The sequence below is a fragment of the Geotrypetes seraphini genome, chromosome 13 (genome assembly GCF_902459505.1).
Source record: "Geotrypetes seraphini chromosome 13, aGeoSer1.1, whole genome shotgun sequence".
Lineage (NCBI taxonomy): Eukaryota > Metazoa > Chordata > Amphibia > Gymnophiona > Dermophiidae > Geotrypetes > Geotrypetes seraphini.
The window spans coordinates 33,370,508-33,387,793 of record NC_047096.1 but is presented as its reverse complement, the minus strand read 5'-3'; the positions used below and the strand labels follow the sequence as shown (position 1 = coordinate 33,387,793).

At 41.9% G+C, this 17,286-nt stretch overlaps 2 protein-coding genes across 2 annotated transcripts in view; one reads left to right on the top strand and one right to left on the bottom strand.

The window, feature by feature from the left end:
- LOC117347592 overlaps positions 1–17,286 on the top strand; it is a 51,039-nt gene that overhangs the window by 882 nt on the left and 32,871 nt on the right. The window contains exons 2-3 of the mRNA XM_033918707.1: positions 2,699–3,176; positions 7,449–7,477. Of these exons, the coding sequence (XP_033774598.1) occupies positions 2,738–3,176; positions 7,449–7,477 (468 nt within the window). The 5' untranslated portion in view covers positions 2,699–2,737. The remainder of the gene's footprint in view (positions 1–2,698; positions 3,177–7,448; positions 7,478–17,286) is intronic.
- PIH1D2 (PIH1 domain containing 2) overlaps positions 1–17,286 on the bottom strand; it is a 155,175-nt gene that overhangs the window by 114,733 nt on the left and 23,156 nt on the right. The window lies entirely within an intron of this gene.

Below are 17,286 nucleotides of genomic sequence, written 5' to 3'. Positions count from 1 at the left end.
CCACACCTTAAAATGAACGGAAGAAAATATTTTTTCACTCAACAAATAGTTAAGCTCTGGAACTTATTGCCAGATGATTTGTTAACAGCAGTTAAGGTAGCTGGGTTTAAAAAAGAGTTGTATGAGTGCCTGGAGGAAAAGATAGACATAGGGAAATTAATTACTTACGCCTAGTATCAATAGCATGGAATCTTGCTATTTATTGGAACTCTATCAAGTACTTGTGACCTGGATTTAGCCACTGTTAGAAGTAGGATACCGGGCTGGATGGACCATAAGTCTGACCCAGTATAGCTATTCTTATAGAATGTTCTTATGTTATGTTCTCAAATTTTCTACCACACAAAAAAGTCAAACCGCTTTAATGCAGCAGCACCAATTCTAAAATCATGAAGATGCTGAAAAAAAAAAAGCATATGATTCAACGTATGAAATGCAGCTGTAAGATTTAAAAAACGCTGTCAAACAATCTTTAATTAGTAAAAAGTTCCTGCAGAGAAGCCATAAGCAATTCTGGTGATATCACTATGTTGATTTGATATAGATAGGAAATTGTTATTCTTATGTTCTCTATGCTAGTATTTTACAAAAGGCTCTTTGAACATGAAACCTTTTATAAGTAGAGAACTACCAAAGAAACACATATATTGTGTGTCATGCACAGCAAAAAAGCACATTTTACAATGGAAGACATTAAAAAGAGCAGCAGACCTATACCTAGCAAGTTTATTCATCTAAATAGTGCTATAGATACTATGCAAGGGTATATCATGAGATTTTGTAATTTACATATACAGTCTTATGACAGTGCCATTCAGGGAAAGCCTGTATGAACTGCAAGTATCAGCACTTCCCATCGGTAGGAGAGACACCACTTACTACACATCAATTCTATAGCACTTCTAGATATACACAGCACGGTAGGCTCACAATCTAAAGTGTTTTTTGTACCTGGGGCAATGGAGGGTTAAGTGACTTGCCCAGAGTCACATGGAGCCACAGTCAGAACTGAACCTGGCTCTCAGCCCACTGAACTACCATTAGGCTACTCCTCCATGCTGTACAGTGCAGGGTATCAAGATGCGTTTCTTTACAGGATCACATTTCTCATTAGGAAGATGCCACATCCTGGATGGTTTAGGAGTCACATGATTCACTTCCCATCAGGAGCTCAGTTTTTGCAATGTTCTGGACAGTACAGGGGACTCATGATGCATTTCTTTATATCTGTGGTCCACAACCCTGTCCTGGAGGACCACCAGGCCAATCGGGTTTTCAGGCTAGCTCTAATAAATTTGCATGAGAGAGATTTGCATATAATGGAAGTAACAGGCATGCAAATCTGCTCCATGCATATTCATTAGGGGAATCCTGAAAATCCGATTGGCCTGGTGGTCCTCCAGGACAGGGTTAAGGACCACTACTTTACATGATCTCACTTCCTACCAGGAGAGAGACCACAGTTCTCCAGTGATCTATTTATTGATTTAATTCATTTTCTATCCTATTTTCCCCAAAAAGCTCAGAACGGGTTACAGTTTAACATAATTACAGTACAAATTTATGATGCAAAGTTGTATCCTAACTCGATACATAGTAGGCGTCTAAAACCAATAAACATAATACAGAGTTTATAGGTTACAATTTGTCATAGTTATCCTTAACAGTGCAAGTTCATCTATACCACCTCTCCCGACATGCATGTTTCAAAAGAAACCTTCAGGGTCGAGGGGATCAATTGAGGGAGCTTGTATCTGGATACAAGAAACATGCATGTCGGGAGAGCTGATATAGATGAAATTTGAGAACCCACTGTTCAGCTAAGTGGTCTGTACTTAAGTTTATGGAAAAAGTTGCACACATATATAAAAAAAAGTTTCACAGAAAGCAAAAAAAAAAATTGAAAAAGTTTAAATTATTAAGAAATTAGAATAAATAAATGTTTTCAATAAAATTTGGACTGACAAAGACTCTAGTACAGGGGTAGGGAACTCCGGTCCTTGAGAGCAGTATTGCAGTCGGGTTTTCAAGATTTCCCCAATGAATATGCATGAGATCTATTTGCATGCACTGCTTTCAATGTATATTAATTGGGGAAATCCGACTGGAATACGGCTCTCGAGGACCAGAGTTCCCTACCCCTGCTTAGCTGGTAGGATGTATTACCCAACTGCACTCTGACGGTCCATCCAATAATTTCTTACACATGTAGCTGTTATATACTAAACGGTGTACATGAAGCTCTATAAAAAGTATGATAAGATTTCAGTATTTAAATTAGTACTTTTAATTTGAATGTGAATGGTTGAGTACTAATTCAGTGGCATAGAATTTCAGCATTTGCTAAAATTAAACAACATGTAATGCAGGAGTCCTTGAGGGCCGCAATCCAGTCGGGTTTTCAGGATTTCCCTAATGAATATGCATGAGATCTATGTGCATGCACTGCTTTCAATGCATATTCATTGGGGAAATCCTGAAAACCCGACTGGATTACGGCCCTCAAGGAGGGATTTTGAGACCCCTAATGTAATGAAACTGAAACAAAATTAAAAAAAGGGGGAAAGTTCCAATATTTTCTTTCTACACACCATGATCCAGTTCAGTAACTGAAGAAATGGCATACATATGTTCAAGACTGTGGTTTTTAGAGACTGTGTCTATTTATTCTGCTTTTATTCTTATTATTTTCTGAAAGAGATTGAAAGAACAGTCATATAGAATTTCCAATCAAACCATGTGGGCTGAAGAGGACTCACCCTGCTATATAGAAGCTTGTCTGAAGAGCTATGAAGAACCCATTAATGGAAAGATCTACGCAATGTACCACGGCACCACTGTTAATGCTGCAAAATCAATCATTAAGAACGGTTTCAGCCAATCAAATGACGGCATGCTGGGGCGAGGGGTCTATGTCAGCAGAGATAAAGAGAAAGCTAAAAGATACCCCTTGGATAAACCGCATGAAAGTGTGGTATTGAAGTTAAGAGTTAATGTAGGTAAAGTTAAAAAGATAGACAGACAACGTCACCCCCTGCAGAAGACCTGGCATGATCAGGGTTATGATACCGCCTGGGTTCCTCCTGGTTGTGGGATGGTACCTAGTGGGTTAGAAGAAGATTGTGTCTGGGACCCCCGCAGGATAAAAGTTGTTGATGTTATCATTGCGCCTGAAGGTCACCTGCAGCCTCTGAAAAATCTGGTAAAAGGCAAATAAGGAAGGGTGAAAAGCTGGAGTGCCCGTGAGAGCGTACTGTACTAATTTCAGAAAAACTGGGGCTCTGAACAGAATTAATTTTGCATTGTGCATGTAAGGGGAGGGGCAAAGTTCATGCAACATATTAACTGAAAACAATATCTTCTATAATTTGGGAATGCAAATAAATGCTCTTATTATGCCCTCTCCTGCTGTCTAATAAATTTCTACTTGAAATGATCTTTGAACCTGGTTTTTTCCCTTTAGAAATAAGAGTTGTATGCATATATATTTGTGGTTTTAAAAAGCAATTACCCATGTAGGTCTGATTAATGTATTATGTATAAGTGATTTCTCTAAAATCATATTTTTATCTTTTGTACAACGCTTTGTAATTTGGAAAAGCGTTCAATCAAATAATATGAATAAACTTGATAAACTTGAAACTTGTTTATATAGGTAATTATGTATGTTTAACCTGTAACTTGTTCTGAGCTCTTTGGGGACAACAGGATAGAAAATGAATTAAATAAATAAATAGATGCATATATCAATAAGCAGCTGATAGATGTGCCTTTCCTCTGCATTAGTTATTGTATCATTCTTACCCCCTCCTCCATGGGATTGTGGAGTTATTTATGCCATTGTTTCAATTTGTTCCACAGCACCAAAACCCAAAAACCTTAAAAAAAATCTCCTGAGCTTGATTATCTCCTTATTTGATTCTTAAAAAGATTTAGAGCTTTGTCCCATAGGATTCTGATAATTAAATTCAACAGTCATGATAAATGGCCCCCCCTTCCAGAAAATCCTGCAAAAATCTTGATCCTCCTGTCTCCCAAGCATGCACAAAAAAAAAAAAAAAAAAAAGATGCAAAGCACTGCACTAGAAATAACAATAATAATAATAATGATTTATTTTTATATACCGCCAAAGCCATGAAAGTTCGAGGCGGTTTACAACAAGAGGCGCTGGACAATCAGCGAAGTAGTTACAATACAAAGTCATCACAATACAAAGTCGAAGAAGTTACAATGCAAAGTCATCGAAAATAAGGTACAGGTTGGGAGGAGTGATACACTAGATTCGTAGGTTACAATCGGTTAAACAAATTCGTTTTTATTGATTTTCTGAAATTGAGGTACAATAAGGAATGATGATGTTAGCCAGCCAGTGGTTCCATTTACCTGCCTGGGAGGCAAGAGTTCTGTCCAGGAATCTTTAGTAGCGGTAGTCCTTTAACCGTTCTAGTGGGTGTCAGGTCAAAAGCGCGCCGGGACAAAGGCGCGCCCAGACAATTGAGCGCAGCGCGGAGGCGCGCGCCACTCAAAATTACTGTTTTTAGGGCTCCGACGGGGGGGGCGTGGGGGGAACCCTTCCACTTTACTTAATAGACATCGCGCCGCGTTGTGGGGGCATTGTGGGGGTGTGGGGGGTTGTAACCCCCCACATTTTACTGAAAACTTCACTTTTTCCCTGTTTTTAGGGAAAAAGTTAAGTTTACAGTAAAATGTGGAGGGTTATAACCCCCCAAACCCCCCATAACGCCGGCGCAATATCTATTAAGTAAAGTGGGGGGGTTCCCCAACAAAAACCCTCGTCGGAGCCCCTAAAAACAGTAATTTTGAGCGGCACGCGCCTCCGCGCTGCGCTCAATTGTCCGGGCGCGCCTTTGTCTTTCACGCCGTTGTCTATGAACCACAATACAAAGTCATCACAATACAAAGTTGAAGAAGTTACAATGCAAAGTCATCGAAAATAAGGTACAGGTTGGGAGGAGCGATACACTAGATTTGTAGGTTACAAATTCGTTTTTATTGATTTTCTAAAATTGAGGTACGATGAGGAATGGTTGGTGATGTTAGCCAGCCAGTGGTTCCATTTACCTGCCTGGGAGGCAAGAGTTCTGTCCAGGAATCTTTTGTAGCGGCAGTCCTTTAACCGTTCTAGTGTGTCCTAACTTTTAGGTGCGGCCATTGGAGTGGCCTAATGGTTAGAGCTACCGCCTCAACACCCTGAGGCCGTGAGCCCGATCCCAGTCTGCTTCCTGTGATTTAGGGCAAGTCCATGCTCCTATGCTCCAAAGACCAAGGGGGATGCATTGGGATCTTTTCCAGATAAGCCCCGCCAAAAAGTTAACCCCTGCCACCCAAAAAAAATTATAAAAAAGAGGCGCGATCTGTAGAAAGTAAAGTGGGGGGGGGGGGTCCCGCCCCCGCCCCCGCCCCATGCCCCCCCCCCGTCAGAGCCCTTAAAAAAATGGTCGACAATTTATCCTATTTTTTTATAATGTTAAGTTTCATATCCTCTTTTTTATAATCTTTTTTGGGTGCTCCGACAGGGGGGCGTGGGGGTGGAACCCCCCCCCACTTTACTTTATACACATCGCGCCGCGTTGTGGGGCCGTTGTGCTGAGAACTTCACTGGTTAAGGTTGCGTGCGCTGGCAAAAGGTGGCGGGGCTTAACTTTCGGCGCGTCCACTTTTTCCATTAGTGGCGGGGCTTATCTGGAAAAGATCCCATTGTACTGCGTGAGTGTTAAAAGATCAGTGACGGGACATGATTCCAGTTTTTGTTTTTAAGCCAGGGGCACCAATTAGTTCTATTCTATTTGCTGCAGTCTCATCTCTTCCCCCTCCTATCCCTGAATGACAAGAAGGGAGGGGCTGACTTATAGAGCAGCATTTCTTTGACCTTGCTTTATCTGTTTCAGTCTATTCCAGAACTTCCCAAATGGGTTTATGAAATTGCATTTTGGGTCATGACCTGGGCGGGTCACACACTTCCTGTAGCCACATGAATAGTACCACAGCCACATAAAGGTTGATAGCCTTGGTCTATTCCATCCTCTTCCCTTTTGTTCCCTACACAGGAAAAGAGAGAAGGGAAAATTTATAGAAAGTGAAGGGTAGAACAGGGCAATTCTTTTCTATGTTGTTTGTCTCCTGAATGCTGTCTGGTAGGGCTGGGGCTGGAGCAGGGAGTAGAAGGCTGTTCTCTATTGAGTGAGATTGAGCACAGCAGGAAGGCAGAAAATCTTCAAGAATCATAATCTATAGGGCAATCTGCCTGGGGATAGAATGAAAGAGAGGTAGGAGGCTAGAGCTGACAGTAACAGAATAGCTCTGCTTCTTTCTCCAAACCCTCCCTTCCTCTTTCCTGCATACAGTATTATCTGGAGGGGAGGGGCTAAAGCAATAAACATGGCCCAGGGATTTTTTTTTAAGGGTGCAGCTGTTGTGAGCTAGCTCCACTCTTTTGACATCAGAAACTGTGCTATAACCCCTGAGAAGCAGTGCTGCTTCATTTGAAACTTTCTTACCATCCTGCTAGCCGTGCTGGGGTTTGGGTCCTGCCTCTGACTACCCACAGCTGTTTATCTTGATAGGGTTTGGGAGCTTTTAAATCGGAAGTGCCTTTGTGCAGCCACTTGAGCAGCGACTGACAGATTTTGCAAGATAAGTTGAATCAGCGTTGATTGTTAGATACTGGTTTTCAGTGAGGTTTGGTTTGTTATTGGTGGGTTAAGTAAGATTTGAAAATGAGGTGGCTTTTTGGTCTATATGTTTTTTTTTTGTTTATTAGTGGGTTTGGGGAATTCCTTGGGAGAGACACATGATTTCAACTAGAGAATGACACGGTGACAAAATTCATCACCGTTCCCATCCTCGCGGATAACCGTGGGAAACCATCTTCATGTCATTCTTTAAGGAGAGAGGGAAGAATCAGAGTATGAATGGCCACAACCACTGACCCGCAAGCTTTGCTTTGAAGAATGCTGGTGTAGAAGGACTGAGGCTGAAATAGACACTAAAGCATGAAGGGTCGCTGGTATCCAGAGCAGATATTGTGATGTCATAATGCCTCATTCCACCAGTGCCTAAGAGCCAATCACATCAGTGATGTCACAATGGCTTCATTATCCTTGGCTCATATAAGAATCAGAGTATGAATGGCCACAACCACTGACCCACAAGCATTGCTTTGAAGAATGCTGGTGTAGAAGGACCGAGGCTGAAATAGACACTAAAAAATGACATGGGATTATTTCCCGCAGGAACGGTGATGAATTTTGTCACCGTGTCATTCTCTAATTTCAACTATGCCTGTGTTAGTAACAAATAAGAAACGTGTAAAATACAGACTTTTGACAGAGAGAAAGCTGACCAACTTGTCAGACTATCCGTCGTACTCTACAACATATGATAAGGGAACAGAAAGTTAAGGATAAGAATACTAGCAAAAGTAAAGCAGAGAATTTAATTGCAATTGTGCCAGAGGTAAGAACAGTTAAAGTAGAGGATTAAATACCTATAAGGTGTTATTATTTTAATGCACGGTCAGTTTGCAATAAGGCATTATTAGTTTGGAATTTAATTGAAGACTCTCAAGTAGGCTTTACATTTATAGTTGAGACATGGATTACAGATAAAAATTCCCTAATAGTACTAGAAGCTTGTCCTTTGAATAAGGTGACCATACGTCCCGTTTTGAACGGGACAGTCCCGTTTTCGGATCCCCTGTCCCGTTGTCCCCACACACAGCTTCGGGACGCCCAAAATGTCCCATTTTCAGAGACAGCGTCCAGAAGCTGTGCGCGGGGACAACGGGACAGGCGATCACTTCCTGTCTCTCCCCTGCCGCACCACACACACAAAAAAGCCTCCCTCCAGGCCCGATTTAGGTCGCTGCTCCTCTGCTGCAAACTACTCGAACCCGGAAGCCTTCTTCCCGACGTCAATTCTGACTTTAAGGCCCTGGATTTGTAAAGAGGAAAGTTTTCACGGCCTTCTTGAAGCTCCAGAGTCCATCTAGTTATCTAACAGATGAGGGGGATGGTGTGCCAAAGTCTGGATATGAAATGTGAGTAGGAGCTTGCAGGCTGTTTCAGTTTTAAGGGAGTGGTTATGCATGCACTGCTGAAATTCAGTGCTGGTACCTGGATAGCTAACCAGGCATAGTTAGGATTGCTTTTAATGCAGTCCTACTTGCACAGTTTATTTATTTGGGCACTGACATTGAATATTAGCAATGCCCAAATATATTCCAGGTCCACCCCAACTCTACCTACAGAATGCCCTGGCAATCAGGCATAATATTCAGGAGCATTAATCTTTCCTGATTTGGGCAGTACTATTTAACTGGGAAAGAGTCCCCCTAGCCCAATTCAATATTGCTGAACATCGGTTTGCTGCTGCTCAGGGCTGGTGTGGAACAATGGAAACTCATGTGTGTGCTTCAGCACTGTGTGTTATGACCTCTGTGGAAGGAACCTGCCTTCACCCACTGCTCTCCAATTCTTCCTAAGGAGGGGGCAACATCTTTAATCCAGCTCTAAGAGAATGATGTGGAGTCTTGAAACTTACAAGCTATTCCACACTTTTCTTGACGCTTTTTGTTTTGGTGATGTCACAATGGTTTGGTTTCCCTATACTTGTGCTCATTTACTAGATGCATTTGCCTGAAATGAAAAGTGTCAAGAGAAGTGGTGGAATAACTTGTAAGTTTCAAGGCTCCTCATCATGCTCTTCTTGGTTGGACTGAGAACTTTTCAGTGGCCCCTCGTATACACACCACTTCATCCTATGGGGACAAAAGGATGGTTCTGGGGGTCCTCTGGACAAACACACATGCAGTTTAGAATTGTTATTATTTTTATTTACGTAAGGTGTGATTCACAAGCCAGAGAAATTGATTATCATATTGTTTTACAGTTGTTATTAGATATTTTATGAATAATTTTAGTGTTGATGTTATTTATAAGCAGTTTAGAGCAAATTCTATATGAAGCGCCCAAAAGTTAGGTGCCGATATAGGCACCGTTCAGCGCAATTCAAGTAAAACTGGGTGCTGTTTAGTGAATCAAGCTGAGCGGCACCTATTTTGAAGGCGCCCAATAAATAGGCCAGCTCTAGGCACAACTAAAAGTTAGGCGGCCATATGAGCGCTTAAGCACGCTGAAGAACAGTGATTCTGTAACATAAGAACATAAGAAGTTGACCCCGCTGAGTCAGACCAGAGGTCCATCTTGCTCAGCGGTCTGCTCCCGCGGCGGCCCATCAGGCCTAGTGCCTGAACAGTGGTCCCTGATTAATTTTGTAACTTACCTCTAATCCCATCCCTATAATCTACCTTTACTCTTATCTGTACCCCTCAATCCCTTTGTCTTCCAAGTACCTATCCAAAGCTTCTTTGAACCCCTGTAGCGTGCTCCTGTTTATCACATCCTCTGGTAGCGCGTTCCATGTATCCACCACCCTCTGAGTGAAAAAGAACTTCCTGGCGTTTGTTCTAAACCTTTCCACTTTCAATTTCTCTGAGTGCCCCCTTGTACTTGTGGTTCCCCGTAATTTGAAAAATCTGTCCCTGTCTACCCTTTCTATGCCCTTCATGATCTTGAAGGTTTCTATCATGTCTCCTCTAAGTCTCCGCTTTTCCAGGGAGAAAAGCCCCAGCTTCTTCAGTCTGTCAGTATATGAGAGGTCTTCCATACCCTTTATTAGCTTAGTTGCTCTTTTCTGGACTCTCTCAAGTACTGCCATGTCCTTCTTGAGGTACGGCGACCAGTACTGGACACAGTACTCCAGGTGCGGGCGTACCATTGCACGATACAGTGGCAGGATGACTTCCTTCGTCCTGGTCGTGATACCCTTCTTAATGATGCCCAACATTCTGTTTGCCTTCCTTGAGGCTGTGGCGCACTGCGCCGACGCCTTCAATGTTGTGTCTACCATCACTCCCAGGTCTCTTTCAAGGTTACTCACCCCTAGCGGTGATCCCCCCATTTTGTAAGTGAACATTGGGTTCTTTTTCCCTACATGCATGACCTTGTATTTCCCTATGTTGAAGCTCATTTGCCACTTTTTGGCCCACTCTTCCAGCGCTGTCAGATCTTTTTGGAGATTTTTGCAGTCCTCCTTGCTTTCAATCCTGCTGTATAATTTGGTGTCATCCGCAAATTTAATAACTTCACATTTTGTTCCTGCTTCCAGGTCGTTAATAAATATATTGAACAGGAGCGGTCCCAGCACCGACCCCTGCGGAACTCCGCTCGTGACCCATTGCCAGTCTGAGTAATGGCCCTTTATTCCAACCCTCTGTTTCCTGTCCGCCAGCCAGTTTTTGATCCATCGGTGGACCTCCCCTTGCACCCCATGGTTCCATAGCTTCCTTAGTAGTCTTTCATGTGGTACCTTGTCAAAGGCTTTTTGGAAGTCAAGGTAAATGATGTCTATAGATTCCCTTTTATCCACCTGGCTGTTCACCCCCTCAAAGAAGTATAATAAGTTAGTGAGGCATGACCTGCCCTTGCAGAAGCCATGCTGGCTCGGCTTTAGCTGCCCAGTGTTTTCGATGTGTTCCCAGATGCAGTCTTTAATCAGCGCTTCCATCATCTTTCCCGGGATCGAGGTCAAGCTCACCGGCCTGTAGTTTCCTGGGTCTCCCCTTGAGCCTTTCTTGAAGATGGGCGTGACATTTGCTATTTTCCAGTCTTCCGGAATCTCTCCAGTTTTTAGGGATAGGTTGCATATTTGTCGAAGTGGCTCAGCTATTTCGTTCCTTAGTTCCTTGAGTACCCTTGGGTGAATGCCATCCGGACCTGGCGATTTGTTGCTCTTTAGCCTGTCTATCTGCCTGAGGACATCCACCTTGCTCACCTCTAGCTGGACTAGATTTTCATCCTGCTCTCCTTTTACGATCTCCTCGGGCTCCGGAATGTTGGTTGTGTCCTCCCTCGTGAAAACTGACGTGAAGAACTTATTTAGCCTGTCAGCTATCTCCTTTTCCTCTTTTACCACCCCCTTTCTGTCCCCATCATCCAACATGGTGCCTAACATGAAGCCACGCCCACACCTAACATGCATAGCGCCTATTTTTTGAAGGCCGCCTAAATTTTTAGAGGCGCCTTGTTACAGAATTGTGCTTTCCTGATAGGCGCCTAAGTTTCAATTAGTGCTGATTAAAAAGCTTAATTGGGCTTGTAATTCAATTTAGACAGGCGCCTATCTAGTTGGGCGCCTCCAAAATAGGTGCCTAACATTAGGCGCTGGTTACAGAATTTGGGCCTTTATTTTTAACTTTCCACACACATGTCTTCGTGGTGTTTCCCTTGACAGAAGCTCTGCAGGGAAATGGAAAACTGCCGTCATAAAACTACCACAAATATGACGATGCTTCAAAACGTTTCTGTTCTTCTATTTTTTAAAACAAATCGCCCTGTTGCCTGACTGAATGGTCACATGACATTCTACCACTTCTCTGCGAAAACATGAAAGTGCTGAAACTTTTTGTTAGAGCCCTTGTATTATTCACCAGGCTCATTCTATTTCAATCACAAAGGAAAAGGATATTTTAAAGCTAAGAGCAGACAGTACTGATACTTGGAAAAGTCCAGTTAGAGTCATGGCTTGTCTAAGAGATTAATGATTTGTGGCAGTAGGATATGAGGAACTCTAGCCCTGTAAAAGTAATATCAAGGTTTATCCTTGCCCAGGGAAGTGAAAAGGATTCAGGTCCCAATTCCTGCCCCATACTTTCTCTGTCTCTGTCATTTGCAAGTCAGGTACCTGGGGACACATCTTAAAGACCAGAAACCATCTTTCAAATATGTCCGTCTTTTATTATGAGTTTCACATATTTATACGAATCAGGTTTGCCAGCATGTGATGGCATGTGACGTAAGGTCACATGAAACTTTAAACACATCAGCATTTTTCCTAGCTAGAGATTGAAGTCCAAAAGGTAAGAAAAAGCCTTGACCAGCAGAGCTTCTTAACTAAAGCTGTCTGTAAATACGGCTTAACAAAACAATTGAATTCACTTCACTACAACTCTGTTTAAACATTACCTGTCTTCAAAGAAGGGAAAGATAAACAGGGCCTACCTTTGCATCTTTAAACAACATATGCCTAAGGACACTTACTAAAGTTCTGATACGTGTCCCTTCAAATCCCCTCTTACGACATGTAAATGACGTCACAAATACACAGCATGAGCTGGAAGGGAGTGATACTCTAGGTATGTCTCTCAAGGAGGGGTTTTTTTAGGAGCTGTAATACGAATAACACAGTACATGAGCAGTCAAGATAAGAGTGCAAATAATAAGAGATTATGCATTCAACTAAAGTGCTGATCCCAAGAATTAGATAAATCAGAGTTACATTTGAACTCAGCAAAGAGGTCTGCTAATTTCTGAATGTCCATAGGAGGACCTATATTGTCAGAAAGAAAAGTACAACAGCATAAAGTACTGAGGAGAATTTTTCAGCTAGAATCCTAGCTAGGGCCATACGATTTTGAGAACCATCTGAGAAGTGGAGCCTAATTAATCAGTAATACTTTGCAAGGCGTCCCTAGAATAGTTCACAAAGCGTTGCTGATTATAATAATTTTAACTAATCCGATCAACATTCTTATTAATAGTAATAAAGGGAATAAGGAACTCAAACCCAGCCTTAACCTGAGCTCGGGCCTTAAATTCATCTGGGACCCCTCTTGGGACCCCTATAGCATCTATGTATACATCTGATCAGATTTATATCAAGACAAATAAAAGGAAAAACCATGTGAATAGGAAGGATGCCTTTCAGAAAAATATGCAGGAGCATGGTAACCTTAACTAAAGTGCACTGGCCTATCCACTGGCTGGGTAGCTTAACAGGGAGCCAAAAGTCTCCATAAAGCCAGTAAATATCAAATCTGATGTAGTACCAATGGGGCATACCTATGAGCCAAGACAGAACAATAACCTGGGGGTAAATTACCTACAAAACTACTCTGTGTCAAATTAGAAACATGACATGTGTAATTGCCCTTATAGATGATAACGGCAATATCAAGCTTTTGTTGTCCTGGCAACAAAGGGTATTTAGAACACTACAGTGCACAAAGGGGATAGGTAAATAACCCAAAAAGGCATGGTTGGATACCAGGAGGGAGGTCCAGATGTACGGTTCCTAGATGGGGTCTAGCTTGAGCACATATGTAACAATTACTCTTATTATGTTGATCAGCAGTGAATTTCATCCATTCTAACCAAAGGTTACGTTCTGAAAACCCTACCTCAACAGCCACAATATCTTCAAAAGTGGGATTGGCAATAGCCATCATGTCAGTAAGTTTATTGAATGTAGGGGCCAGTGGGTTAGCATTTTTTGGGGCCCCCACAAAATGGCGGGAGAAGATGAGTGGAGGTAGATAGATCCCATAAGAAAACTGATGATAGCTAGACCCACCCTTAAACCTCATGTCCATAATGTACATACCTTCATCAGTAGGTCTAGGGTTGTCAATAGTAAGAGAAAGCTTAATAATTTGTGCAGGAACACTTTTCCTATAACAGTGTCCAACCTTATGAAGGGTCATACAAGTAAGCAGTGATTTACCATTTTGGTCCACTGTTTTTCAGAGTATTTTCTAGTTTATAAACCCAGTCAGTATTAATATTCCACCCTACCACTCCCCAGAATGCACACTTATCCCCCCAACGTAAGTCAGTAACATATACATATATGTCCTTAGTTTTAGGAATTTCTGAGGACCAATGGCACAGCCTTGGGATATCAATTGATAAACAGTCCACAATGTCACAATACTCAAAGGAGAAGGTGGCAACTTGTACACTGCTGGAATTATACCAAAGGGTAGCATCGGTCTTTTCTGGATTCCAATTGAAGGACAGCCTTTGCGAGGGAGTAGTCCAGCTTGACATCGTGTTCGCAAAGAGGTGTCGGGGGTGCTGTTTACAGCAGGAGTGTCATTTACAGATGGATATGGGCAGAAAGTGTCATGGACCCAGAACACATCATCCCTGTAGACCCAGTTAGAAATGATCCATACAGGGAGAAAAACTAGCAGCAGCGGTGCCAGTAAGAGAATGATAAAGTTGGTAGAATGCTGCAATGAGATCATCATGTTGTTCCACTGGAGGAGGTGAAATCTGCGCAGGGAAGACTTGCTTCTGGGGTTTTAGGTTAACCCTCTTCAAGCGACTTGCGTGGATCCAAACAGGAAACTCCTCAGTGAGTGCAGCGGGCCTGGTCACAGCGATCACAGTAGTGGGAAGGCCAAAGGGGAAATCCGTCTGCTTCCGATCCTTGGAAAGCTGCTGGACAATCACCAGGCTGGAAAAAAATGGGTAGGAATCTGTGGAGAGAAAGGAGAAGTGCAAGACACGTTTCTTTGAACAAGCCCTAATATTTCAATTAGCTTTTGGACGTATTCCTCCTGTATCAAGGGAAAATCTACCCATGGGGCGGGGAAAGGTCATCCCGTGAGAACCTCAAAGGGAGAGCAGCCAGATGTCTGTGCATACAGAAAGAGATACTTGAAAAGAAATGCTTGGAAAGCATTCCAAATATCATTCAGCAGCTGTACTCCAATGTGATCCAAATAAGAGATAGAAAACAAGAGAAACCATGTTGCCTGTACTGAATGTGGCAACATGCACAATACCAATTCATTCACTTAGCATAGCCATGGCAAAAGAGAGACAATACTCACTTACTTAAGGTTCTTAATTGAACAATCCAAAAGGATATGTTTTTATCGTGCTGCATATAACTTATTATGCACCTCAGAGAGACCATACTGATGTACTGAATGTATTCAGAAATGTATACTGAATGGATCATATGTAAGGAACACCACGAAATAAACGCTGTATAAAGTAAAGCTTTTTTCTTAAACATATAACCCTTAACTAAACTTCATTCAGAATATAAAAGCTAAAAGTAAAAGAACATTGCGCAGTTAGGCTAGTAAGAAGTGGAAAAAGAGCTCTAGAAATGGCCAATATTATGTATCCTGGGGTACCCACTAAACTAAGACAAGTAGACATGACACAGACAAAACATAAAGTTTTTAAACGTGGAGCTATTTCTCCATCTGTCAAGTGTGCAGGGCTGAATTTAACTCTGCAAATAAACACATTGATATAAAAAAAACCAAAACAACAAATAATGTATATCATAACCATCTCATATTTGAAAAAAGGCATAAAGCTAATGTCTCTTTGGAGCGTCTCTATCTCTGCAGTGATAAAGAGGACCCACGGAAAACACTAGAAATATCTGTGCCAAAACTGATCTGGGATGGCTATGTATACATCCGGACAAAAACATTTTAAATTAGCAACATCCTAACTTCAGCTAAAACAATAGAAAGGAATTGTATTTTCCAATTTATTTTCAATTCACAACCGTGCCAGCCGTAATTATTGAGCTATATATCTCTGTATCAAGGAGCAAAAGGTCAAGAATGAAAATATCACTAGCAAGAAGTTAAAATGTCGAGCGAGCACTACGATAACCAATACCATGATATTGGGCAATGAATAAGGGAGAGCTAGCAGCTGGTATCCAGGGTTTCCCCTCTTTGCACCAAAGTCCGTCCAGAAGGGCGGCTTTGGGCACCTGCCAAATACCAGGCATCAAATTCAGAGGGAGCTGTGAAAAAAGAGAGGAAGAGAATCCTGTTCACCCGTGAGACCCAAAAGCCTATTTAAAAGAAGGGCTTGAACATCGTGAAAAGTATGAAGGGTAATGGGGTGACCTAGGATCAGAGAAGTAACCATCTCTACCACAATAGCACAAGCAGCCAGGGCTTTCTTGAACAGGAGTGACTATAAAAAAAGGCAACAGAGCGTAATTTACCGCCATGTTCTCCCTTCATGGTGTTACAATAGTCCCAAACAAAGAGATAAAACATGTGGGCATAAGCAGGGAAACCCAAACTTGAGCTAGAAACCAAAGCACATCTTAAATGTCCAACATTTCATAAGTCCATCTGATAAGAGCAGTCATTTCAGAAACCAGGGTCTGTCTCAAAATCTGGTCATAGAAGGAACAAGCAGAGATCCATTGGCGGCAGTGACCAATCATAGCAAGAAAAGTAAGCATGTCTTTCTTGTTAGCTGGGCGGGGCAGAACAGCAGCAATGCAGAAAGTGCAGATTTTCCTCTGACCATGAGACAGGACAAAACCCAGGTATTTCACTTCAGATGTACACCAGTGCAGTTTATTTCATGACACCTTGTGACCACACACAGACAATCATTATAAAAGGTACAAACTATCAGCCTGACAGGTCTCTAGAATTATGGAACACAAAAGTTGTACAAAATAAGAATAGGACCATGAGGGGCAGTGCATGACTTGTAGAATAGCCCGAAGGACATTCCACATTAGGTATACTGTTGCTTAAAGGTGAAGGCAGCCTCACCAAAGGGATTAAAAATAAAACATTCTTTAGGACAATGACAGAAAAAAATCATTGGCTGCCGGTGGAATGGTGGAAGAAACATAAGTGCAATGAGAATTACCAAAACATTAACAGCCCTAAATCTAGGACGAAACGAGGAATGCCATGAGCTTTGACAACAAGAGCGATGGGCGTATTATAAGAAGAGATGGTGGTTTTGATAATGCCGGAGAAAAGTCAAGAGACAAGCAGTGGAATCTCACCTTACTGCTTTATAAAACCAAGAATGAGTAACTTCAAAGAAGCACTATAGGGGGTCAGTGGAAGCCCAAACAGAGAAGTCTGGGGGAAGGGACAAAAACATTCATGCACAGACCCTGATAATGAAAGCAAAGAACAGATTAGCTTTGCTCTGCACAAGAAAGAAAACCTTTAAAACGGAATTTTTCTTTTTCTTGTTTTTTTTTTTTTTTTTTTTTATGATCCAGCACAGAACACAAAGAAAGCAGCCGGTAGAAAAAACGCACAAAATTAGTCAGGATCAAAAGGAAGACAAGAAATAGTGCTTGTGTACAAACTACAAGGGAAAGATCTTAGACTGATTCAAACAGCGCTTTCAATTCATTCCACATAACAGCATGTCCTACCTCAGTGGTAAACATTGGTGACACAGAAAGATGTGAGCTGAAGGAAAAATGTCATACACACACACAGCCGTACAAGTCTCATTTGTCTAGGAGCAAGTGCCTTTATGACTCATTACAAAACCCAATATAACAATGCAAAAATATTCGCTTATCTTACCTTATAAGCGAGGTACAGTAATAAGAGACAATAAAATCTTATACTCTATAAAAAACCTTACAAATGACAGAGTGGGCAGGGGGGT